This window comes from Dinoponera quadriceps, unplaced genomic scaffold (genome assembly GCF_001313825.1).
Source record: "Dinoponera quadriceps isolate SergipeBrazil2010 unplaced genomic scaffold, ASM131382v1 scaffold589, whole genome shotgun sequence".
In the NCBI taxonomy this organism is placed as follows: Eukaryota; Metazoa; Arthropoda; class Insecta; order Hymenoptera; family Formicidae; genus Dinoponera; species Dinoponera quadriceps.
Window position 1 is genome coordinate 309,654 of NW_014554985.1, and position 27,680 is coordinate 337,333.

General features: G+C 35.5%; 3 protein-coding genes across 5 annotated transcripts; 1 reads left to right on the plus strand and 2 right to left on the minus strand.

Moving 5' to 3' along the window:
- Positions 1 to 508: 508 nt before the first annotated feature.
- On the minus strand, positions 509 to 4,438 carry LOC106742750 (saccharopine dehydrogenase-like oxidoreductase). Its single transcript, XM_014615982.1, has 8 exons — positions 4,332 to 4,438; positions 3,615 to 3,797; positions 3,263 to 3,438; positions 2,873 to 3,186; positions 1,867 to 2,013; positions 1,699 to 1,789; positions 1,328 to 1,593; positions 509 to 686 (listed from the first exon to the last, which is right to left on the minus strand). The coding sequence occupies exons 2-8, from the start codon at positions 3,784 to 3,786 to the stop codon at positions 581 to 583; spliced, it is 1,272 nt and encodes a 423-aa protein (XP_014471468.1). The 5' UTR covers positions 3,787 to 3,797; positions 4,332 to 4,438; the 3' UTR covers positions 509 to 580.
- A 51-nt stretch (positions 4,439 to 4,489) lies between these two features.
- On the plus strand, positions 4,490 to 7,124 carry LOC106742751. Its single transcript, XM_014615984.1, has 2 exons — positions 4,490 to 4,716; positions 6,550 to 7,124. Exons 1-2 carry the CDS (start codon positions 4,513 to 4,515, stop codon positions 6,673 to 6,675), a joined length of 330 nt encoding a protein of 109 aa, XP_014471470.1. The 5' UTR covers positions 4,490 to 4,512; the 3' UTR covers positions 6,676 to 7,124.
- A 1,512-nt stretch (positions 7,125 to 8,636) lies between these two features.
- LOC106742749 (chromodomain-helicase-DNA-binding protein 1) lies at positions 8,637 to 26,550 on the minus strand. 3 transcript variants are annotated; one of them, XM_014615980.1, is made up of 23 exons: positions 25,088 to 26,550; positions 22,133 to 22,245; positions 20,650 to 20,925; positions 17,736 to 17,978; positions 17,473 to 17,642; positions 17,225 to 17,388; positions 16,743 to 16,902; positions 16,282 to 16,594; positions 16,000 to 16,207; positions 15,625 to 15,902; positions 14,714 to 15,440; positions 14,374 to 14,619; positions 14,075 to 14,242; positions 13,464 to 13,584; positions 13,194 to 13,348; positions 12,746 to 13,107; positions 12,401 to 12,635; positions 12,134 to 12,250; positions 11,807 to 12,037; positions 11,186 to 11,512; positions 10,580 to 11,070; positions 9,945 to 10,058; positions 8,637 to 9,869 (listed from the first exon to the last, which is right to left on the minus strand). In XM_014615980.1, the coding sequence occupies exons 1-23, from the start codon at positions 25,100 to 25,102 to the stop codon at positions 9,650 to 9,652; spliced, it is 5,454 nt and encodes a 1,817-aa protein (XP_014471466.1). In that variant the 5' UTR covers positions 25,103 to 26,550; the 3' UTR covers positions 8,637 to 9,649. The 3 variants fall into 3 exon arrangements, with proteins under 3 accessions (XP_014471466.1, XP_014471465.1, XP_014471467.1); XM_014615979.1 differs by having other exon boundaries at positions 8,637 to 10,058; XM_014615981.1 differs by lacking the exon at positions 20,650 to 20,925 and having other exon boundaries at positions 9,650 to 10,058.
- Positions 26,551 to 27,680: the final 1,130 nt, after the last annotated feature.

Consider the following 27,680-nt stretch of genomic DNA (forward strand, 5'->3'; position numbering starts at 1 on the left):
TATATATGTATATATATATATATATATATATATTATTTTTCTCTATTATTCAACTTTAGAATTAAAAAAATATGTTTTCTAATCTGTAATAATTTAATAATTTATAAATATAAAATTTATACTTTTTTTCCTTATTAATTATGCTTTCACACTCAATCCATGCTATGAAGTGTTTACTATTTTTTATGAATGATTTTCTCATGGAAGTATATCATGTAAACTATGAGTATATAAAGCAAAATACTAAAACTGCTACAAGTATTAGTATCAAAACCAAACGCAAAACACGTTAGAAAAGTCCACTATATCTTGTGTGGATAATACCTACTACTAGGATTGTATGCCTAGTATCTTTAACCCTTTGCACTCGAGGGCTCCGAAGCGGAGCCATTTAAAATTTTTCTTCAAACTTAAAACAAACTATTAACAACTATTGACAAAATTAAAAAAACAATAACAAATAACAATAACTTTTCTTTTAACGCGCATATCATTTACTTATATGTGAATATGGTCTTTCCACTGAAATTGCTTCGAGTTGCTGGTAATATGAATGAAAAAAAACTTCGAGTGCAAAGGGTTAATTCTCGCTAGACTTTATCACCTCGAATTTAACGTCATTTTTCTCCAATTCTTCGATCAGAGATGTCTTCCCGAATGCAGCGCCAGGAGTAAGTACTCCGCCTCTGTAAAAACATCAAATAAAATAATATGAATAAAATTAAATTCAGAATGTGATAATAGAAGAACATAAATTATAAGCACAATCTTCTAATTATATACACACAATACACATATGCGCACAAAATGATGTTCTTTCGAAATCTTTCAAGACAGAAATACTCGCGATAGATTAGAGCATTAAGATTCCTTGGTATTCGCTGCGACTGTTTTTGTTTAATGACGTTAGAAACGAGAAAACGCACGCCAAAAACTATTGCATTATACGTTCAAACAAAAAGATGAACAAGTAAAATGACATTTTTTATCAACTCGGTATATGTAAAATTGTTTGATGACTTTTCTTTTACTTGGATAATTAATAAATAATCGTAAAATTAACTTGACATAGAATTAACTTTCTTTCTTAACTTTCTCCTGATCATTTTATCAATGTTAATTTTTCAACTCTTTATCGATTGTTCAAGTAAAAATATTCGGACAATTTTACAAATGTGCTAAATCGATCACAAATGTCATTCTGTGGATGCATCTTTTCATTTAAAAGTATAATGCAAAAATCCTTGACTTGCGCTTCTGATGTCATTAAACAAAAACAGTTGCAATGAGTATCCAAGAAGCCTTCAACGGATGAGCGATCGCTTACTTGTCCGGCATTTTATCAGCCTCCTTAAGAATCATAATCGCTGATAAAATCAATGCAGTGGAAGTCAAACCGTATGCTGGTTCAAAACCGCTGACTCTCGTAATTAGTTCCTTATTAGGTGGATCCGTGTGCTTGTCAGTAGGTTCAGCCAATTTTGCGCTCCACCCGACGGCTTTAAATATCATGGTAAAACGCGTATTTTTAAATAATTTGTGCGACATGTTTTCGCTACGTCCTATTATGCCACCAGAAAATAGAGTCGGATACTGCAAACGTTATGTTCGATTAGTAGTAGTAAAAAATCGTCTTCGTACGAGAAACATAATTCGAACAACGAGAACAATTTCTTTTTCTCTCTTACACGTACGTACTTTCAGAAGTAATTTACGAGTGAACGCCGTGCGGGTCATCAACATGATGATCGTAGCACCAATCAATAATAACAAAAGGATAAAGAAAGACCTAGCAATAAATGTCAACGTTAAGAGAAATCATTTTACAAACATTCACAGTATTTCTATCAATGTCGCTATACTGACTTCAACGACATGTAAGTGCGAACTTGTACAGGTCTCTCCTTGTATTTGTCATACAAAAATCTCTGTGTACTTAAAGCTACAGCACGATCACAGCCTAAAAATATTGTTGACCAATCTCCGGTAATGTCATTTTTGTGTATGATACCCCTAAAAAAAATAAAATCGCAAACATATACAGAAGCAACAATCTTATAAGCGCGTAATATTCCTAGAATATTATATGAGTATTATTAACCCTTATCGGACGCTAGCTTTTTATGCGTGATTCTCACTAGGTTGTAGCTGGTTTCGGTAAATATGCGAACTTGTCACTTCCTACGTGACGTACGACAGCAGCGACGAAGTATTGTTGTTATGTGAAAGGTGACTTACGATCGATAAGGGTTAAATATTATAATATTCTAAGAATGTTATGTGATATTTTTTAATGTCATAGAAATATTCTTAATTTATATTAGTATATTATATAAGTAGACATATTACATTAATAATATTAATTAATGTAATATGTCTACTTCATATAATATTCTTAAAACGTATTTTTAAACAAAATTATTTCAATTTTATTCACATAATACCACAATTAGTATTGCAATACATTTAAAATAAAAAAAAAAACTACAATTATATATATTATATATATATACATAGAATTGAATATTTAAAAAATATATAATATTACAGTGACATTAGATAATATTATTTTTTTAATATTATTAGGGGTGGACATATAACTATCAATAAATATTGCTTAATATTGAGTAATATTACGCGCTTTATAAGATTAAATACTCGCTGCACCACTCGTTATCTTTGGTTTTACATATTTATTAAGGTCAGCTTTGCGAAAAAAGATAACCCGTTTAATATCGTATTATAAGTTATTGCGTGTAAGTTATATGCGTGTAGTTGCATATTCCATTTGCATAATTTCTACATACTTTATAAACGTTAAGCGCGCGTGCAAAAAAATGAATATATTATAGATATATTGCAAAAAGCATACCTGGACTCTAACTTCGGCTTGAACTCAGGCAATTTCTCGGGGTATAATTTTGCGCGTATCTCCTTCAATTCATCCCAATGCATTAAGACATGCACCAGAGACTCCCAACTTGTGTAATTTATAAAAGGAAGTATAACTTCATTTGTGTCAAACATCGCATACGTTTCGATGCTATTAACTTCTCCTCCAAATTTTCTCTGTGCAAAGATGATTCCCATTTCAGTTGGAATACTGTCCATGCCACAAGCGCTCACTATATAAACACCAGCCTCTTGCGCCGCTTTATTATACAGCAATTGCATTTTCTCGATGAACTACAAAACATTGAAAATAACAGAGCATAAGTGAGTGATTCTTATAGTATTTGATGTAAAAGAAGTGTGTTGATACCTGTGATTCACCAGTGACATCGACATAATGTGTGCGAGTAGCAATACAGGCTTTAACAACTGCTTCTCCATAAATAATGTATGGACCGCAACAAGTAGCCAGTACCTTTGTACGTTCTGTCATTTTCTTTAGAGATTCTTCATCATTAACATCTGCTAAGATGATAGGTACGTTCTCTGGAAAGCAATATATATATATATATATATATATATCAGAATCAAAAACATCTGTTATAAAACATATAGAATAATTTATTGCTAATACTTAGAAAGATAATTAAATTCTAACAAAATCATTTAAACATTAAATTAGTAAAACAGAATATATAGCATTGAAATTAATTTGATTTTACCAGCATCTGGAGCATATTCCTTAAGCACAGCCTCTAAAGCTTCCTTCCTGCGACCGGCAATGCCAAAATTCAATTTCCACTCTTTACAAAGATAAGCTGCACGTTTCACTACATATTTTCCGGTAAATCCAGTAGCACCGAATATTATTATATCTAAACGGTTGTTCGCCATTTTCTAATAATCTATATAGAAAAATACTTATTAATTAAATATTTCATGTTTTATATTTTTCTGAAATTAATAAGTAGTTCTTTTTGTATGCTTTTTTTATATGAAATTTAATATTAAACACTTTTTAGTAAACAAATTTTTATTAAATTTAATATTAAAAAAGCATATTAGAAAAACTGTTAACACTTACTTTAAATTTAACTTATATTAAATATTAAGTTATCCTAAATATTAAGAAAAATGATTAATAATTGAATATTAATGACACACTTTACAAGCAATGGCAGATTATTGATGAAAGACTACTTTCAAATCTAAAATTGTACTCTGTATCTTTAACTATGAACTATATCTTTTCCAAGATTATGACCTGCCCATGCTCAATTGACTGTTCCTTACTTATCCTTATTAACCAAATATTTAATTTAAGGTCACATTCGCTGTCGTAATGCCGGCAACATACAAGTGGATATTATATACAATATAAATAAAACAATCTAATCCTTTAGCGACGGAATTACAGTCACCATAATATATATACTCACTCGATTTATCTGCGGATTACTGCTTCGAAGCAAGCTAATTATCGAGCTTATAACGTCAGAATGACACATCTATACGCAAGCAACCTAAATGACTAGTCATCTGATGCAGGTCTCATACGTCGTTACGCTGCATAAAATCGATTATCGATAAGCGACTTTGGAGACATACCAACCGTTGAAAATGGTTAAATACATCCGGAAAATACTATTGACTCGCACGCCCATTATTTCACTGGAAAACTTCTCTATTTCTAGAACGTCACGTGTTTTACACATTCACTTCAGTCTGCAACCGTTGCGACTAGTCGATTACACAATGTTTCAAAAGTGCGCATTATTCATGTTAGAATTTACATATCTTCGTTGCAACTCTACGAGCTCAGTGGTAAATAAATTGGCTTGTTCTTTTTGGCTGCGCTACTGAATTGGTGCAGCTAAAAGAACAGGTTAAATGTTTAGCAACTTCGTTATCGTATTATTTATATCTGTGCTTATTTCGAAAACGTTTCATTAAGCTTACGCTTACGTTCTATTTTACCACATTACTTTCAAGACACGTACTCTTTATTACCGTTTTATTTTTCCCTATGTTCTTTCATAATTGTTATTTACTTCGAAGTTACAAAGTATACGAATCGTATCTGAGTTTCCTTTTCTCGCAAGAAGGACAATTCTAAGTTTCGTACTTTCGAACTTATCGTTTGCTTCATTTTAATTGATTTTTACGTATTGAACGTTCCTTAAAGTTCTAATCAATAATTTCGGCAATAGAGAATTAAAAAAGCGTGTATATCAATAATTTTTTTTTAAGAAAATTTAACGAGAAAAATATCTTATAATTTTTTCTAACGTTACTACAGAACGTTATTATCAAATTTCCATGTTTGTCGTGTCTCTCATCGTTGTGTTAAAATAATTTTAACTTAAGAATAATGCTAACTAAAAATGCTTAACTTTAGAATAATGCTAACTAAAAATTAAAAAATTACGAATCCTTAACATCTATGTTAAATTAAAATTTTGACTTCAGGAACGAATAAAAATATGGAAATAATTAAAGTGATTACATCGGTAAAATTATTCTGATTAGATAAGACGCATATTTAAAATATGATAACATATAATGATAAATTTTGCTATTAGGCTATTATCAATTTATATTAAGCGTGCGATAAATATACTAGTTAACGACGAAAAATGTGCAACTAGACATAAACATTTGATCTGTTTTTTTTAGCTGAACTAGCACAGCCAGTTCAGCTAAGAACAAATCAATTGCTTTAGATAGGAACGAGAATATATCCTTCATTAAACATGGCATGAATTTTTGTTAATATTAAAGCTCCTAAATAGTCGTTGTGACTGTTTTTGTACCTGGCATAATCACTTGGGTTCATTTAGACCCCAATTAAAAATCTTTCATTAGTCATTAGTTATTGTTAACAAAATATAGCATATTATCGATTACTCTATGATTTATTATTATTATTTAGGGACATTATAAATTTAACCGCTATTTTTTGAAAAAAGTGAGGAGAAACAAAAAAAATATTTAAGAAACGAAATAAGCCCATCAAGTGTTCGTGATCGTTTACGAAAAAGAAAAATAAGATGATTATTCTCGGATTAAATGACGTCACAGAAAATTCATACGAAAAATCTTTGCGGTATACGTTCAAATAAAAAGATATATCCACAAAATGATATTTGTAATTCAGCACTTGTAAAAAGTGGACAAAATTTTCTTTTATTCGGACAATCAATGAAAAAGTTGAAAAATCAACATTGATAAAATCATAAAAAAAGAAATTAGAAAGGGAAGTTCCATATTAATATTATTGATTCGACTAGAGAAAAAATGCTCATCAAATTTTACAAGTGTGCTGAATCGTTCACAAATGTAATCTTGTAGATATATCTTTTTATTTGAAAGTATAACACACAAAAACTCTTAGTATGCGTTTTCTTAATATGCGATTCTTCGTCATTAAAAAATCGATGAATTTTTGCAAGCTTCTAATTATTTATTCGAATAATGCCGAATTCTATCAACCTGACGTATAAAATCGTAAAATGATTAAACATACAAGAGCGCAGATATGGAAACGATGCAAAGTTTTAAAAAGAACTAAATAACTTGTGTATGTGTGTGTATGTATATGTGAGCTCCAACTATAAAGTATAGTTTGAGCTTATCAAGTTAAATCTGTTTTTCCAGGCTAAACGTAGACCATCGAATTACATAAACGATGACGGAATAATGCAAGTGACAATACAATACAATACAATACAACACAACACGACACAACACAACTGCCATGAAAAATGCAGATATATTTTCTGAAACGTTGAGTAATCTACAATAAAGATAGATAAAATACGTTATTATAATCACCTTTACATACATCTAATATATGCACGATATTAAACTAATTTTGCTATATCTCACTTATATTTATCATTTATTTCTCGATTTAATATTTACAAAGTGCCGCTATTTCGATTCGCCATGGCGACAGTTGTTGTCGGTACTCGGTACTTCACCTAGTAATAAATTATAAATAGCTCACACACACACACTGTCGTGAAGCATTATCTTGCAAATAAAAATCTAGTCCAGCGAATTTCTTCTATGACGGTTCAATCGTCATTCCGTCCTTGAACAATTATTTAAGACACAAAATATGCGAATATAACTTTCTCTTTAACATGATTATGCATAATCGCGCAAATATATATTTTTTTCTTCTCCTTTTAGTTACACGCTATTATTTACACAAGTGCGCACGGAGACTGCGAGATATCCACGATCGAGCAAGTCGATTCGAGATAGTGTGCGCAAAGTAATTTGTAAAACAACTTGTACATGTCAACGCGTTCCTTACTGATACTTTAGTAAGAATAATCTCTCGTCACACAATGATCTACATAATAATCATTGCAAAAAGATCATATTACCATGTTGTTTACTGGACTAATTAATTCGGAAAAACTTTATAAGGACTTGACTTTCATACAATTTTGTCGTTATATAAGCATGTTTTATAATTTATAAGCTTTACCTTATTGTGAAAGAAAAAAATTATCAATTGCCCATTGTTAATTGAAGCAAGCATCATAATTATCTCTACACACAAATTCCTTCAAAATTATTTNCTTCGAAGAAAAACTTGCTTAGAAAATTCACTTAAAATCTGTTCGACTTTGCACTTTTTTTTTACTTCTAACAAGGTAAGACTGAGATAGCAAAAACCTCTTTACACTTGGAGCGCGAAGTAAAGAAAACGCAATGCTATCTCAATGTTTCGTCAGTTCGTTACAAACGGAGTATAATTCTATCAATCTTACATTATTATTTACACTATGTTACATTGATTTCAATGTAAAATACAAAACTATCATATATACGATACAGTAAGATAATAAACGCAAAAATAGCATTCTTTACTGATGTTCTCCTTAAATCACAAACGTCAGAGAGAGAGAAGCACTATGAGAAAAAGTTACGTCTTAAACTGTACTTCTTTTTTGATTTGCACACGAAATATATCCGGTGATTAACGAATAATATATCAAGTGTTGCTGGTACTTCGCTGACGGACGCGAGAGATTGATTTGACAATCAATCTCAGAAACTTCATGGGAAATATCGTACGCAAGGCGTTGATAATGCTTTCTTGTTCTGGTTCAAGTCAAACGTAGATTGTACTTAGATATATCCGTTTGATAAAACTCACGACTTAAAAGCGATAAATGCGTAAAATTTTGTATGAAAAGTTCATACGTCGTTAAAAAAAAATAAAGTGATGTTTGTAACGTAATGTAATGACAAAAAATATAGGTTTTAATAAGTATATAAATTATCAAATTAAAATTTTTTTTTCGAAAAAAGAAAGGGAGGAAAATAAATATTTAACATGTTACCTGCCGCGACTTTCAATTCAAGCCACGCTACTGAATACGGTACACGTGGAAATGGAAAACGAAAACCGTATTTAGATTTCACATGAATTTTCTAAACAAATTTTTTCTCAAAAAGGAAAGAAAGTAGGAATGGGAGTATTTACTATTCGAAATGATTTTGAAGGAATTTGTGTGAAAATTATGATTGCTTCGATTTGTTAATCGAATGAACAGATATTTTTTTTTACGACGGAGTAGTGGATTCTTTTGTAATGAAATTTTCTATTTGTAAAATGTCGAAGTAAAAACTAACAAGGACGCGCATTGACCTTAAAAATACTTAAACCAGAGGGCAGACGCCTTGCGTACATCTACGGGTTTTTCGCACGACTAATATTTCAATATCTTTATAGAAAATTTAATACGAGTGTATATTCGTTAATACAGTTTGTACAATTTTACAGACATCGTCCTATAATGAAACCTGTCCATTTGTTGTATCTATTGCAAACCGGTCGGACTTTGAATTATGTTAATAACAAAATCAGACAATTTGCCATCATCAGACTTGCATATTATGGAGTCAAGGTATTATGTTCGGAGTTCGAGGAGATTTATGCGTCTAAACTAGTTATGTATCTGAACTAAACACATACATCTCTGTATATAATTATATATCGAAAATGCAAAATATGTATGATTTCGGAAGATGTTACTTAACAAATATATTAATCACGTAATGGGTATAGTAAAAAAAAAAATTGATATACGCAGTGATATAAAATACACAGGCGTACGCACAAAATTTAGCTCGAACATATTTGTTAAATTAATTTCATTATATAATTGCATTCATCAAATTTAATTCGGATAAATGAAACCAACTTCTGACGATAAAAATGGTTCAGTTCACGGAATTTTGTGCACTTCTCTGATATATACACACGATTGGATCCCAGATCAAGCGGATCGGCAATTTTCTATAACCAATTTTAGATCGTCCCTTCAATGCGAGCTAAGAACACGAAGAGCCTGTTCCCTTATGCGTAATTTAGTTGTCGTCCGTGTAATTTTCCACGGAAACTCTCTCTTTATCTCACCGACTTCTCGCGATTCACGCTATCGTCGTCGTGACTTTATTCGTACATATTAATGTACGAAATGATCTGAGAGCTTTGTATATGATTAATTTATTAATAAATGTAAATGTGAATAAATTTGGATTGGAATTGATTTCTTTCTTTACATATAAATACAAGCGGTGCAACAATCACGCAGGAAAAAAAAACACCACTTCAACAATTCGGTGCATCTCACGACTCGCATTCATACGTAGAAGACTATGTACAAGAGTGTGGCGGTATCACAATTGCCTTGCGGTACTCGTCCGAGATAATGGAGGCGAGGAAGGAGCACTAGGAGTTGGCGTTCGGCGGTGGTGGTCTCCTGTCGTAGTCTCTTCTGTAATCTTTGTTCTGCCGCCAATCGCCGGAATAACTGTCACTCGGGTAGCCACGTCCCCTGAAGTGACTCGAGGCGATGTCCGCGGCAGGATAACCACCGCCACTGCCACCACCGTAACCACCAGGACCGTATCCGTAACTCGGTGGTCCCGACGGATACCTGTAATAATCACTGAAGGAATCCTCTCGTGAGACGAATCGTTCAGCGTAAGGCCAATCGTCGGTGTATGCATTATTGTAAACGTACTTCCTCTTGTCGTTCATGTGCATACTGCGATCTCGTTCCCTGTCTCGGTCTCGGTGATAACCGCCGGACATTCGCCCGTATGAGTCGAAGCGATCGCGCTTGTGATCGCCGAATCTGTCGAATGATAATGACGATAAAATTAAGCGACAGCAACACTCATCAGAGATCCTCTCTTTTTAGCTGAACTAGGTTATACTTTTCGCTTAGAGTGAAACAAGCATATGACGTAATATTGAGAAAAAAAAAAAACGAAATTCCAGTGCAGCTAGTTCAGCTAAAAGGAACAGGTCTAGTATTGAATAAGCAATATGTTGTATAAATTATATACGAAATTAACATGTTTAATCACCGGTGATCGATATTATGATATCGTGTTTCTTATGTTAAATCGCATATAAAACGTATAAAATATCAATTGCATCTGTAAAATAGGTTGTACGATCAATAAAGAGCTAATGAAACGAAGAAATATACATATATCTCTTCTATGTATTCTGAATTGTATTTATTTACTGTATTTAGTAACTTAATCATCGGTTTGTACGATTAATGAAAATCAACGTGGCAGTAAACGTGTTGAACGGGAAAAAATTCTGTATGGATATATTTATATCTTCACTATTATTATTATATACCTGTTATCTCTCATGTCTCTTCCGTCTCTCGACAGCCAGTGATCGTCCTCCCTACTGCCGCTGTAATGTCCAATGCCATACCCTCCGCTATCCCTTCCAATTCTGTCGTCTTTACCGCCCCTTATCCTATCTATACTTCTGTCATTGTGTCCTCTATCCCGTTCTCTATCTCGTTCTCGGTCCCTCTTCATGTCTTTGTGCTTCGACTCTTTTTGATCCTTATGTCTCGACGTTTCTGCGCTATTGGTCGTGCCCGATGTGGAATTCGGCGTCGACGTGATAGGAGTAATCGTAATAGCACCGATAGTAACCGCGGACGTATTGCTGATATTACCGACAGCAGAAATAGCCGAGAGATGTTTCTTACTTAAGGTACTGCTATTCGAATTCTCCTCGACATCGTCGATCTTACGTTTGCCTATTCTATCTTTACTACCAACGTCCGCCTGCTGTTTCTCGATATGTTTGTCGTGAGGCTTCTCATTGTGTTTCTGCCGGACAGAAAAGAATCGATTATCAACTGTTTACCGACAACTCTTATACAAACAATATTACATCGATATCGATGTGTTATAACGATAAACGATATAAGCAAAGATAACCAACCTTAGGGACATTGGAATCCTCCTTTTTGTCGGGGCTGGAAGAGACACCGCCGTTGCTGTCGGTGTTCTTCTTCATCGCGTGCTTGTACAGCTTGTAAAGCTTCTTCGCGTCGAACTCGGTGAACTTGGAAACGAAGTACCAGAGATTACTTCGCCACTCTTTGATCTGCTCAGGATCTCGGTATTCCGCGAGACACGTGTTGATCTGATTCCCGATTTGCAAGAGACAATGGCGCGTATGAGCGACTTGGTCCTGCGGACTCAAGGACTCGTCCGGTCTGTCCAAGGCCTTCAATGCTTTCTTTACTGGCCTCATTTTCTCCTTACACTATATGACGAAATGAAACACGTTTTATCATTATCAAATGATTTCTCATTTCGAACATCATGCACATTTTACGTAGATTGAAGACTGCGGTACACGGCGCTTGCTCTCGTGTTGGATCTAATAATATCTAATGATACACTAAAAATGCTGCGTAAATTTAATCGACCAATTAACTTAACCGGAGTCAGTAAGACCGGATCTAGATCTCACTACACCCATCACAAATGGGTGCGGACTGCAGGCTTCGCTGTGTAAAAAAAAAATGCACAAATGCGTAAAAGAAATGATACTAACCTCATTGAATATCGAAGGATCCAAATCTCCAAGTACATCGAGAGCCCTTGGTTCGTTATTCGCCGTAAAATGCATTGGACCTGCTGGTTGTTTATTCTTCTTTGTCTTCTTGTTCTCTTTCTTGTCCTTCTTAATCTTCTTGTCTTTCTTCTTTTCCTCGGACAAATCATCGGCATCTTTTTCGGTCTCTTTCTTTGAGGCGACAACCTCGTCCTCTTTCCTGACTGTCGGCTGTAAGCAGTAAAATACGAAATGCAAGTGCGTATATTTCACATTAATTCATTCATAAAATGTGATGCGTTGCTTGTTCTCGCATTCAGGACATACCTTGTCAACTTTGGGTTTCGGTTTTTTATTCTCGTCACCAGAAGAGTCATTGTCTTCCACGATCTCTTTGGTCATTATTTTCATCTCTTTGGGCTTCCTCGGCTTCCTCGCTCGTGTCTGAAACAAATCAATCTAAAGTTAAAACTGAGAAAGTATGAAGAAGGATAGAAGGATGTAAAAAAGGCATTATGTACAATCAGTGTCTAAACTTGTTGAAGTAAAACAAAAAAGGCTTAACAAGACCATACTAAATTGAGATAATCTCACCACTCCTAACTTGACGTCGATTTGCTTCTTCAAAACTTTCAGCAGGTATTCCGCGCGCGTGTTGATGCGCTTCAACTGTACTTTACTGCCGTTAAAAAGAATCTTATCTCCGAGTTTCAGGCTGGTGTCCATTTTGATTGCTTCCCACGAACCCATGCCATGTTGAAATATGCCCCTCAGCAGTCGAGAATCGTCCTCGCAAGTCCACTCGCAGTCGAAATTCGCCGGTTTCAGCCTGGAAATAACGAATAAAGCATTAAGGTATTTCAATTCTGCGCTCGACACTTGAATCTTGACAGTGATTTATATCTCGGTATCATAACATGTTGTGAATTAGAAACTTACTTGAAATCAATGTACCAATTGGCACGCTGCTCAGGATCAGCTGGCAGAGCTTGTTCCAGGGGCTCGAGTTCTTTAACTGCGGCTGAGAATGACTTCGCGTTTACCATGACACCGCCCATTTTAAAGGTGGGACCGCGTCCTCTCTTGCGACCAGGTCCTTTGCCTTCTTCCTCACCGACCTTGTTTTCTTTCGCGGTATTCTCGAACTCCGCCAAACAGGCGTCGCATCTCGACTTCAGTTGTTCGCCCAGGAAACGCAATTCCGACATAGGTTTCTCCTGCAACTCGGCATCGGCCGCGATGTCGTCTAATCGCTTCAGAGGCGCCGGGAACTTCTTGTAACTCTTGACGAATCTTCGTATCTGCCGAGAGACGCGTTATTATAGAATCATTAGACGCACACAGATATGTGTAGAACGGTTTCGCGTAAAATCGAGACTCTCCGTACCTCAGCATCGGTAAAGCTTTTGATGTTCTCACGCGGTGTGACCCTCGGCCTGCCTCTCTTCTTCGCCGGCCTTTCGTCATCGCTGCCATCCGCGTCGCTACCAGACTCGTCGCCATCCTCACTGTCATCCTGCTTCTTGCGCTTTTTGCTTTTCCCTTTACAGAAAATAACATCCGTTTGCTCGTATAAGTCATACTTCGCGAAAAGCAAATTGCAACATTTTGTTAATAGAATATATTTAAACTCGATGACTGGACAGAATGCACGTACCGCTTTCGTTGATTTGCTGAAGGGTCTTCCGGCTTCTCGGTGGCAGGTAAAGATCCTCCATTTCTTTGGATTTCTCCTCCTCCTCTACTTTCTTGCGGAAGTTTTCCGGAATGATCACCGCCTACAATCCACGGATAATTAATCACATTTTATTATATAACATTAGATAAGTTTTAACGTAACACGGGATTGCCGCAGAAAAGGAATTTTGAAACTCCTTGACTTTTCTGTGTTTTCCAGACGACAGTAGAGAATTCTCCACGAGCAACCTTGAACTTAAACTTGAACGTTTAGAAGCAGGGGTTGCAGGAAAGGTTATATTATTAAAAGAGCAACACAAACTTAAAAATTTAATAATATAATTCTGAATGTGCAAATTCAAGCCAATAAAAAATAAAGGAGTATTGGAAAAAAGAATTCAGTTGAGAGCATTTAAGAAAATTGTGAGCAAAGTTCAAAATCCCAGATTTTTATACATCTTTCCCTGACTTTCCAGATTTTCCCTGACATTTTATATTTACACGACCTTTCCCAGTTTTCCAAGTTTGTAGCAATCCTGATAACACAAAGGAAACTTTGGATTAATCGCCATATGTACGTTACACACTTACCCAATCCTTACTTTCGTCGTCGTTATCATTCGGCTGATTGATGGGTTCGGATTCTTCTTCAAATGCAGCGAAACTAGCAACTTTAAAAGCAGACAATAATTCATCGCCAACTGTCGCTGGTCCTTCATCTCTTGTTTCGGCCCTTTTTAATATTTCGTCGATATCACACTAAAATACAGTAATTACAGGAAACGTTTACACACATACATCATAAATACTAAGACAACTTCCATGTATATAATTATAAGCAACTTGCGAAAATACTTGTTCAAGGATATAAGATATGCTAATAAACTCACGGTTGGCTCTTCGTCTCCATCCTCTTCGTCTTTAAACAGGTCCTCCGCGCCGAATTTCAAAATGGCATTTAGATCCTCTTTGCTAAACGGATTGCTATTGGTCCCCGCGTTTTTCTTATCCAACACTGTTCGTCCAGTTGTGTCCATTCTTTGTATCACTAAATGGTCAAGGACCATCTTCTGCTTCGCGCGCTCCACGATCTCCTCCTCGACCGAGTTCTTGGTAACTAGCCGATAAATATTAACCTACAACGAAATGATAAACAGAGTGTGAAGTTTGTCGGAAGACGGCACTTGTTCGGCGACGTAAATGAACATCATATGACAATTGCAAGCCTACCTGATTCTTTTGTCCTATTCGATGCGCTCGAGCTTGCGCTTGCAAGTCGTTTTGAGGATTCCAATCTGAATCAAAGATGATGACGGTGTCCGCGGTGGCGAGATTGATACCGAGACCACCGGCGCGCGTTGACAGCAAAAAACAGAAGTCCGTCGAGCCTTCCGCATTGAAATGATCCAACGCCTGCTTCCTCAATTCGCCTTTTATGCTTCCGTCCAGTCTTTGGAATGGGAAATGCTTCTTTTGCAGATATTCGCCGATGATGTCCAACATTCTGACCATTTGGCTGAATATCAGAACCCGGTGCCCCTTTTCGCGCAATCTCACCAATAGCTTGTCCAGAAGCACTAATTTGCCAGAGCCACGGATCACTTGCTGCAAGTAATCCTCGTTACCATCTCTCTTCTCGGACTCATTAGGTTTCGTAAGAAAGGCATGATTGCAACACTTCTTCAATTCGATGACAATGTTCAAGAATGACATGGTAGATCCCTTCGTGCCTTTTCGCAACGCGCTGTAATTTTTGGTCAGTATCCACTTGTAATACTGCTTCTGCAAGGATGTCATCTCCACTCGTAGGATTTGTTCGACCTTAGCGGGCAAGGATTTCTCGACGTCTTTCTTAACTCGGCGCAAAATAAATGGCTCCAGCTGTTTATGTAGCTTAGAGTATCCTTTCTGGGCAGCATTCTCGTGTTCCTTCTCAAAATCTTCCCACGAGTTGAATCTGTATGCGAAACGATACGATGAATGTAAATGTCAGAGTAGAAAATATAAAAAAAATAATCTATCTTTAGAAAGAAATCTCCACGTGTACCCAACATATATGCTAAAGAGAATTATATATAAAAATATATTCGATAAAAATATGAAAATTTTAATGGAAATACAAGTATGATATGGGAACTAACTTCATAGGCATGATGAAGTGCAATAAGGCCCATAATTCCTTCAAGCTGTTTTGCAATGGAGTACCGGTAATCAACAGACGATGATTGGTGTTAAATTCAGCAAGTGCTTTATACAGAAGAGAATCGTCATTCTTCAATCGATGAGCTTCATCCACCAACAGCACTGCCCAGTTTAAGGCACCCAGAAATGTTTTGTCTTTAAGTACTATTTCATATGTGGTAAGTATAGCGTTAAACTTTAGCCTCTTCGAACTGTAGCACCATTCGTGTTCTCTGATCTAAAAGAAAAAGTCACAAAGGAATTTACACGGTACAGATCCATCTGAAGTGTTTTAGCGCATCAAATAGTACGAAGTGACGAGGCATGATACTTACAACATTACGGGAAGAGACATCACCCAAGTAAGTAACAAAATTCATATCGGGTGCCCACTGAGACATCTCTCTTTGCCAGGAAGTCATCGTTGACAATGGAACTACTAGTAAGAATGGCCCATAAAGTTGTTGGGTGTGAAATAGATAGTAAAGGAAGCATATCGTTTGGATCGTCTTCCCCAGACCCATCTCATCAGCTAATATAACGCTGCAGAAAGATATGTATAATTAAATGGGAAAAAAATGACGTCGAATATCGTCGTTCTTCATACGAGAACTTACCTGTTCTCCTTGCACCAAGAATGAATCATCCAATTAAGTCCGTCCATCTGATAATCTCTCAATACTAAATCCTTCCCTTTGCCCATGTAGTCTGGTTGTCCTTTCAATTGATGAAACTTGGGTCTAGATTTGAGGACTTTACAATGTTTGCTCGGAGTCTTTTTGGAATCCTCCCTGTCACGAAACTCTGTGATCTTCTCTGGCCACTTTTTTATTATCAAAGCTCCATCTTCCCACGTAGCTTCGATATATGGCAGACTTTCCCATTTGCACAAATAATCGGGATAATCAGAGTCTGGTTTCTCGTACTCAGCTGAAATATACACACGCACACACATATATATGTGACGACTTCACTTTCTAAATATGCATGTAATATTAAAACTCGAAATTATCGATTATTTTTATTGTTGAACAATGTAATTAAGATATTTATTTCTCGACTCAAGACATGTCAATACCAATAATCCGCTCGACATTGTTGTAACTCTTCAAGAGATCTTGTTGAAGCTCTAATTGACACTCATAGTAATCTATATCCTCTGGACCAGCGCTTTCTCTCCATTGCTTGATATCTCGTTCGCGTTTAATAAAATTGTCCAATTTCTTCAATCCTTTGACCTGATAAGCATAAAAGTCGTGAACATTTATTACAATTTATTACAATTAACACATTCATTGCGGCGCCCATGACAAAAAATAGTTAACTGATGCTAAACATTTTATTTGTTAAAAAGTCTCCTACAATACATTGGTTTAAATATTTTATATTATATTTTATCTAATTTTGAATTTTTTCGTAGAAAAAAATCAGGTTCAACACAGTGTCGATATTCAGGAAAGGAATAGTTAACGGCTTTCTCGTGCCGACAATGTATCGACAGCCGCAGTAAATGTGTTAAGGAGGGTCTCATCAAGTATCTGCGAAAAATTTCAATCATACCTTTTGTGCTTTCAATGATTCCTCCGATTCCCATGTGTTGTGTATATGACCCCAGCCTTTCCATTTAATCAAATACTGTATTTCAGTTTCTACATCGCTCAGATCCTGTGGATTAGGATCGCCGTTGTCCTCGACAGCATAGATTGTCGTTATGTTGCCGGTAACTGTAAGAAATTATTATAAAACAGATATACACTTACTGTTCCAGTTATTTTATCTTGTTTGACAGCATTGTGTCCTGATCCTACCTCCTTTCTTGCCTCTCCTCTGCCCCAAAATTCGCTCAATTGTTTCCGCATTGTCAGGTTCTGTAGATGCAGCATTAGATTCTTCAACTTCAACCAGATCTTCGCTATCGGTCCCTTCTTCGCTTTGTTCTTTGTAACTGACAGCTGTACCTGTCCTTCTGGTGACTTGTCTAGTGATCGAGAATTTAATGTTAACATCGCTAAGCCTAATTTATAAATTATTTTACACGCTTTTCAAAACTTTTTTTTTTCAGACATTATACCTCCTATTGTCATCGCTGTCAAAGGAAGATTCCGAAGATTCAGAAATAGGCTTCTTTCGTAACTTGATATTCTCTTTCACTCTCAACAGCGAAGTTCTGTTTAAAGATTTACTGTGTAGAGATTTACTGTTTAGAGATTTACTGTTTACAGCTTTACAGAGAGTTGGAGGCCTTCGAATATTATTAACGTTATCATTCTCGTCAGAATCTGATTCCGAAGAAGAATTCCAAGAAGTGTGCACACTGAAAAGTAAAATCAGCAATACGTACATATGCAACTGTCCTTATTATACCTCACATACTTATACCGATAAAATTGTAATTTATTTCTTAGAAGAATAAATTTAATCGAAATATCATCATTCATATTTTTGAAAATTTTTATATTATTTTTATACATATTATTTTAACACAGAAATTATCTATTCTTCTGAAAACGGCCATGTTCAGATTTGGCTCAAATTTTATAAATAGGCTTCTTTTAAATAAAAAATAATATCCCAAAACAATTTTTAGTAAAAGATAAATATTTTTTCTAATATTCTTTCCAAATTTAATATTCTTTTGTACACATTAATGTATTTTCTTGCAATGATTTTAACCTTAACATAAAATGTAAAAATCATAATTCGGAGTATTATTCAAAAGTATTAGCCGTTATTTATTGTTTATTGAAAAGTCATTAACAAATAAAGTTTAACGAGAAGGTAATTTGCGACATTATATATACAAAAAATGGTATGTGTATAACTTTGCCTTCTCAATCCCCAGATCGAGGATTCTGAGAGGCGAAGCCCCCATTTCTCATTGCAGCTTCTTTTGTAATATGAAAATTGTAAAATTCCGAAAATTCCAGGTCCTTTGGGATAAGTTCACAATTAGAGTGTCGATGAGGAAGCGAGACTCATGGAGATGAAATAACTTCGCCTCCTAAATTTTAAGAATGGGAGCCTTTGCTAATATTCTCATAATCTTATTTTAATATAAAATAAATTCATTAATTTAATAAGATAAAAGATTTAAGCGTCAATAATCAAAACAATTCAAACTTCTTGTGTTAATAACTTTTTAATAAAGTGAGCAATAGCATAAACCTTTTGAGTGTTATTCAGGATGATGACCTTGACAACACATGTCAAGGTCACAAATGTATCTTGTTGCTCCGTTAAACATAATACTTACCTTCTGGATTTCCGAGTTCGATGTGTGTTTGGGACTTTTATACATATAATAAATATATTTCATGTTTTTGATAAGTTGCGACCATTTTTTTTTCTACATTTATGATATTGTTTACATTATTCAGTTGGTAGTTTATAAGAAATACAAAAACAAAAAAATGAAAATTCGAGAAAATGTTTAAAAAGGTGGCTTGCATCTCGAATCGCCAAAAATCCTATTGAAGTATTTATTCTTTATCTAAAAGACCTATTTATAAAATTTGAACTAAATGGCTGTTTTCGGACATTTCTTCCAGGAATTTTTTTTTTAATGTATAATCTGTTTATACTCATGCAAAAGAAATGATGTAATGATACAATACTAAAGAAATGATAATTATATTATAAAAAATAAAAATAAATAAAAAGATGAAGCTGAAAAATGTTTACTGCTTATCATTTATAACTGTTATTTAGTGTAATTTAACTAAAACTAATTTATGGAAAATAAAACTGAAACAATTTCAAAAATTGTATACATCGCCTACTCATAACACATAAAATCTGCGTCTGTTAAATTTTCAACAAACAATTCAAGATAACGTAGAATGTAAAGGAGCGCATTGTGAAATAAAAATAGAAAAGTGTAATAAGCCGACATGTGCGAAACAAGAATGAAATCTAATTAGTGCACAAGATAAAAGACATACATTTATAAATATTTGTTAATTTCTCAAAGAAGTACATATGTAAATGTACCATGCCTTTCGGATAATGTTATACATGTAAAACTTTATAAAACATACAACAGAAGCTAAATGATTTGATCAAGAACATTGTTTATAGGACAATGTTTATTATATATTTATAAATCTCTCGATAAATTCATTAACATATCTGTTCCATTGTTGGATAATAAAAGTTAAATTGTACAAGATAACGTAATTGTACAAGATAATATAATAATTAAATTGTACAAGATAACGTAATTGTACAAGATAATATAATAACCCTGATATCGTCATTAACCTGAGCTGACGACCGTTATTTGTAAATCTATCCATTTACATTTTTATAGCTGCATAAAAGTCATAATAACAAAGAGCAAGCAAAAACTAGCAAAAACGAATAAAGACCATTCGTGAAATCGTCACATCTTACTACTGTGATAAGTATAAAAGAGCTAAATTATAGCAAAATACATATCCTGTAATATGAATGATAAAAAGTCAAAGTTCAAAGTATAAATTAATCGTAAACTATTTTATATTAGCCGATAGAAATCATGAGCTTGCCGCTATCTCCAAACCAGCTTTTAATGTCGCTTCGCACGTCGATAGTGCATACAACATAAATATCGACGGCACCGATAAAACATATTGTAATATCCGTCTTGAACATTTTTAATCACAATAGTTCCTCGATACTATCTCGTCTTCAGTATACCTCCAAACAATATCGTGGTTCTATAGTCCACGTACCTCTCGGTAATTAACATGTCGTTTTTCTAGTTCAACCGATAAAAAAAATCCGTGCGTGAAGAAACAAGGATAATAACTCTCTTGAGACGTTACAATATACTTTTCATTGGTGCCGCCATCGTAATCTTTCATACTTTCGTGACCTCGTATAACAGTAATTGCAGTAATTCGCTCAGCCAAGCTACAACGACCATCATAATAATAATCATTATCATTATTATTATTATTACCATCACCATCATCGAGCCGAGAGATTCTCCCGATTTTACTTACCCCTTAGTCTTGTGTTTCTTGCGACTATCACTGTCGCTCCCGTGGCTCGTGGAGAGCCTTTCCGGCTTTTTCCTTGAACGCCTGGACCTCCTGATGCCATATATGTCAGGATTCTCGTCCCACTCGCGACCATGTTTAACCCTAACCTTTGTCTCTGTGCTGTGATTTGAGCTTTTGCTCTGGAAGCTATCACTGTGTGCAGGTGCATCCGACTTCTCTGACTTTTCTGAATCAGAGCCTGACCCGGAACAGGAACTGCTCGAAGAGCTAGAGTCACTGCGTTAAGCAGCCGAGTAATGTTTCACATTTCACTAATTATGTTTGAACAGATAATATACGAAGACAGCACCTTGAACCGTACTTATATGAAACGACTATCGATGCTGATAACGTAATCATATAAAAATAGGAGTATATATATATATATACATATATATATATTTACGGGCAGGAAACTTCAGCATTTATTAAAAATCATTTCTGATTATTACTACAGGCTTGCTTTGCTATCTATAAATATATATATATATATATATTTATTTATTTAAGAACATAATTCTATTTAATTTTTGTTACTGTTAATGTCGAATAAACATTTTTTAAATAATTAAAAAAATTTGTCTAACGTATTATAAATAGAAAAAAAAAATAAAAATGTAACTGTTAATTAAATGGTACATCTGTAAATTGAATTAAATGCTCAGTTGCTACTGAATAATAAAAGAAAACTGTGCATCGTGTAATATGTTAAAAGATAAAAATTATCAGTGCAATGAATATAAACGTCAAGACTATTTAGTATTTTTCACGATACAAGAGATATTTCAAGATGCTGTTTCCAACAAATGTCTCAATCTAATTTTGTAATATCTACATCGAGATTCATACCATCGATAGTAGAATACGAGTTGAAGGTATAGCCTAATGCTATGAAAAGATATTACAGCTTATCTAATATTGAAGAAATAATTTTCGAGTACAAGAAAGCGAACATTATATGACGAGTATAACGTATAAGAGGATTGTGTGCGTTCACAAAAAATACTCAGTAATACATAAAGTTAGCAAAATTGTTAAGACAACGTTAGTGCTATATGAAGCTATAGCAATACACAGGTAGCCAGTTTGTGAGTGGCGCTAATCCTAATAAACCCTTACACATCAGAGGACCTGATATGCACTTGTATTCAATCCTTTTGTCTTCCCGTCTCGTCCATCCACAATGTATTATGTAACCATATTCCCACGTTAGAACGTATCCATCAATCAAAGAGATATCAATCTATCCAAAAGCTTAATAACGATCGATCAAGTCTAATCGTTATTGCGCGCTTTTGAAAATATAAAAGAAAGTCTAAATGACTGAGAAACGATTCTCTAATTACTCGTTTGCTTTTCGAGTAGATACAAATACGTGCCGATACAAGTTCGTGTATCAGGTCTCGTGACTTTCAGGGTACCGAACGTGTTCAACCGAACTTACCTTTCCGAGCCTGATGCTGAACCGCTATTACTCCCGGAAGAAGAGCTATCGCTTTTACTCTCATTCTCGGAATCCGACCCGGATTCCTTACCGGACTCGGACTCTAATGACTTCTGCAAGTTAATCAGACCGGCAACATATAATTACGGTTTTTTTTATTTCTCTAAAAGATATATCGTTCATCGTGTGTTGTTTGGAATAATATTGTCGTTGGATGTGATCGCCAATCGCATAATTTCTTTTTCGCTTTTCATTTCAGAAAAATCTTTTTTTTCGAAACGGAAATATAGACTGCGACGACCAGCAGAAGCATCAAGTTCCCAACCGAACCTATATTCTCGTGTTTCTTCCGTTAGCCCGGACGCAAAATGTCGACGAACAGTACACGAATTCGCCCACCATTTTGTGGCGGTCATCCGCCATTTTGTGTTCTTGCAAATGCAATACCAATTTCCCAAGCAACTTCGTTAAATAATCGTAATCGCCTTACAATTGTACAATAATTTCTTGACTTACATACTAGTGTCATGAGAAAATAATGTATTCGATGCGATTCAATATATATTACGTATCGAAACACGTTTAATTTCATGCTTAACAAAGGAAAATATCCATTCACGTTCACGTTCTAGTATCCAGCAAACTAAAACGCAGACGGAGGTCCTTCCAATTCGAGCATGCATTCCCCAAAATACTGGCGCAAATACCGAAACTGTAAAACGCTTTTAATGTTATTTGCATGAAAGAAACAGATTTAAAGACATAAGTAATATATGTTCTTACAGCCTAGGAGTTCGATAAAAGTTCAGGTATCGAAAATGAATAATAGAGTATGACGTTGCAAGTTTATACATTTATTAGGTATTTTAAATAAGTACATTTTCCAGCCAGCGATATATATGTGTATAATCTATGTTATACACACATATATGAAATGCCTACATATTTTAAATATATGTAACATTATTTCATACCCGTATATTTTAAGTATATATATCAAATGTGTGTAAAATGTATCAGATTAGTACATTCATATATATATATATATATATGTATATATATCGATTTGTAACAGTAGATACATACTATATATATTTATGTGTATATTCTACTCTTGGTTCTTGAATATATAAAAGATAAATTAATGTTTGCTATTAGTGCACATTAACTTTATGATTCTAAAGGTGTATCTTTTAAAATATTTGCATCTTGCTACTGTAAGCACTTTATCATACTCAATTTGTAATATTTATCACATAACTACAATGAATTGTGATATAAAAATTACACTAAAGATATAAACAGAAGAAAATTCTTCCCTTTGCATGAAATCAAACTGATTTCATCAAAGCAAAGAGTTTGACTCTTGAAAGTACATTAAATGAATGTATTGCTCAATTCTCTGCAACAGAAGTTTCCAATAGATACTCAATTTCAACCTACACATCACTAGACAGTAGTGTGTGATTAAACATTAAAGAAAACCAATACTGCAAGCTATAATACTGCTGACATTGTAAATCACCATTAAATATACATGACAAAGAAGCGTAAAAATGAGCCTATTTTGTATAAAATTATATATTGTTGCAGTAACATTTTATGTATATTATGTGATTGCATAATTGATTCGCAAGAAAAAGTTAATCCCTATTAATTTGTTGAGCACCTTTACTACCAATATATAGTGATAGCTTGCGAGTGATAGTTTATATGCTGAATATTGATTAAGATAAGCAGAATGTGAATGAGTACAGTCGGATTGATTAAATTCGCCAACAGTTATTATAGATATATTTATGCGGCACCCCTTTAAAAGCCACAGTAATTTCTACACACACATTTTGTGTGTGTACAACAGCTGAGGCATATAACAAGCATATCGCTTAAAATTTCTGCTCAATCCTCCCAACGAATATCATAACTAGCTTTGTCACTATCTGAAAAGTTATATTTCCTCACCAAAAAGCTGACAATTAAAAGTATACATTTGCTTTTAATGTTATCCTCGTGATATACTAAGACAAATATGTTTTGAGACTGAATAAAATGCAGCATTATGCAGTAGTTTTGTGTTTTGCTCATGGTATAAAGCATTCCTTGCAAGTGTCATGATACAGTATGATTCTCATTATCATGAGACAGATGCAGCAAAAATCTATGATTGACAAGATTCTGAATGATACACATAGAATGACACTCTGTAGGTTGTACCAAGGTCATTGACAGCTTCTCAACAGACCCATACCAAAAGTCTCACACTAAATTGTGAAATTACTATGGAAATTCCCATAAAGAGCTTTCAAAGAACATAAGCACAGGAATATTTTGAACATTTGCATGTTGGGAATGTCCTAAAATCGTGGATATCCACCGTGAGAATCGTCTCGCACGTTCCTGATGACCAGATGAGAATGTATCTCCCGATATTCAAGCTTAATTTGCAAAAATGGGTATATTTTCGATTTTCGAATAAGCATGACACCAGGTTGGAGGGAAGTGTGAGGAGCCGTTCGCGACGAAAATCAGGGTGGTTCTACGATATTTTCTGTGATAAATGTCACGTTGAATCGACGTAAACAAACTTATAGGTTATTGGAGAGGCTGGAAAAGTGTGTAAAGTCGTGGAAAATCGCGGTGCAAGAGGCACAAGTTCCTGAGTCTGGAGGGTCCGCGGGACCCCGCCCTACGCGTACAAACCCTCCGCGGTCGGGCTAACGGGGTTTTTCCGAATTTTTTTGGCATTTTTGCCTGTCATCGGTAGGTGGAAAGGCGCGCGACAGCCCGATTATTCCCTATTCCAAACAACACCCGAGGCCGCGAAACACGTGCTCGCGTTTAACGCGCGTTAAAACACGCCGTGCGAGGTCGCGAATAACGAGAGATCGCCAGGAAAATCCGTGAAATCGCGGTAAAATTTCACTCGCACCTCTCCGATATCGACAAGCCACTCACCTGCATTGTGCTCATGTACGCGTCGCAACGATATCTTTCGTTCTCACGATTTCCGCCCGCGGTGTGCCGCCAATTCAACGATAGAGGTGTCCGAGGTGTACGTGTTTGCGCGGTATCAAAGGTTTACCCGCGTACGAAAACGCGACATCGGGAAAAACTATCGAGGCACACGCACTATATGCTCGCAATCCCGAGTTCGTCCGCCATTTTGTGAATAGACTAGCTCCTTCGACGTTCCCGTACGCACTCCGTCCCCCCTCTCGCCCAAGTCCCAGCATGCAACGCGGGCGCCATCTCGCCCTCCCTTCCTCATGCCACGTCCTATCCTGTGCGAGTGCGCGCGCACGCCGGAATTGAGGCGTACTTCACGCGAGATACTTTCGCGACGTGAAATTCTGCGACGAAAACGACAAATGGATTTTCAGAGGTCCGGAAATCATGCGGAGCGATTTTCGCACGTGAAATAGCGATCGCGCGAGTCCGATTCGGCCTAGCACGACGATCCCTCACCGCCGTCCGTCGGAAACGGCCGCGTAACGGAAATCGCTCGTTAGACAGCCATTTTGAGTGGTCGTGGCGTCGTATTTTACCCAGAATGCGCGGCGCATTTTCGAACGAATGTTGTCTTTTGTGCGCATTACGGCAAAGCCGTAGAAAATGGCGTGAGCGACCGTTCGAGAAAATTTCATGACCTTGTAAAATCTCGTTTTCTCCCCTCCCCCTTTTTTTCTTTTTCGAGAACTTTCACGCACGGCCGAGAGAAAGTGAGATGAACAAAGCAAAAGGAAGTAGCTTCGAGCATGAGAAAATGCGCTATATACGTCCAATCGGAGCTATATATCAACGGTAGTATCGTCGGGCTGGAATACGGATTCCGGTCGGAGTCACGCGATATTGATTTTTTTTTTTCGTCGTGGTTTCAGCGTCGGAAACAAGGAAAGCTTTCGATCGGAACGTGACGCTGCCTCGTGACGTATGTAAACGTGAACGGCTGATACATACCGTAGGACATAATTAAACGTTTTCGGGGGCTCTCTCGCTCTCAGGAACTCGTGTTTAACACACATTTCGCTTACGCGAAGTAACAACACACAACCATCACGACGACGTGATCGATCGGAATGCGTAGTACTTCAGAACGCTAAGAACGACGTCGCCATGCAAAACCGAGTAGTAGCGATATATGAGAAACTGACAAGGGCGAAGCGGCCAGATAGCTTTTCCATCGTGTAACGGGCGCGTCTACGCGACTCAACCGCGTTCAAATGAAAATTTCGGATCGACCGACGTGTTGTAGCGCCGGGATAACGACACCGCTTGAACGGCACGCATAGCCCGTCACGTTGGAAAGCCAACTAGCCCTTCGACAGATGCTGAAACTAGTGTATTGCGACGAGAATGAAAGACGAAGAATATTACCCTGGCACCAGTGGCACGCCGCACCGGAAAAGGACGAGCCGCTCAGCGCCACGTACGAGCTTCCCCCAGTTTCCGGTCGAGAGCTCGATCGTGCGCTTCGAGATCGACTCTAATGGCGGATATTTTTAAATACGGGAATTGAAACGAAGGTTTAAAAAATACCATTTTCATACAGGTATTTTTTGATATTTTTCGATATTATCCAACAACGATTTGTGTAAATAGCGGTATTATGGAAATTTCAGTATGTACGATATTGAACGTCCAATACCGTTATCATATTTTGTATAATACTAGATTTCGGTACGATAGCGATATTATACTGGTATTACTATCAAGAATGTTCCTAATTTATGCGTGTTATTTCCTTTTTAAGTTCTTCTGTTTAAACTATATATTATGATTATATTATGAATTTATTTGATTTAATATTTACAGCATTAGTGTAGTAGTAATATCGGTATAATATTGATATTGTATCGAAATTCGTAAATGTTGGTATTTTACCGATATAATACAAAATTTAAAGATAACGGGATATTCCCTCTCTCCCCACACACACAATACTATACTAAAATTTTTATAATACTCCTCAGTATTTTAAAATACCGTATATACTATTATATACTATTACTACATAATATACTATTATAACAGGTATATACTATTATAACATAACTACATGGAAAAAATGAGTCTTAAATCAAGAATAGATATTCTCATATATAAGCAAGAATACCATAATCTTCTTAAGAAACTTTTAGTCTTGATTTGATTGAATTTATATTGATGCAAGCATTACTTGAACTCAATTCAAGACTAAAAATCTTCTAAGAAATTATAATATTCTTGTTTTTATATGAGAATATCTATTCTTGATTTAAAACGAATTTTTTTTTCATGTAGCGAAATCATTTCAATATTCAGTCCCTGTTTAAAGATACTAGAAACAGTGTTTCAATGAGACACAAGTACCGACGAAATAAAAGTAAAGACCGCCAGCTGTAAGCTTTCATCAGACTACATACTGAAACTTGAGATCAATTTTGCACTTTTTCCTTCTACTGACTCTTTTATATTTTTTTATATATAGCACTTTTAGGTACATGACGTCTATACTCCTTTCTGATAGTGCACCAGTGTATTGCTCTGACAGAACGATATTCTACAACAT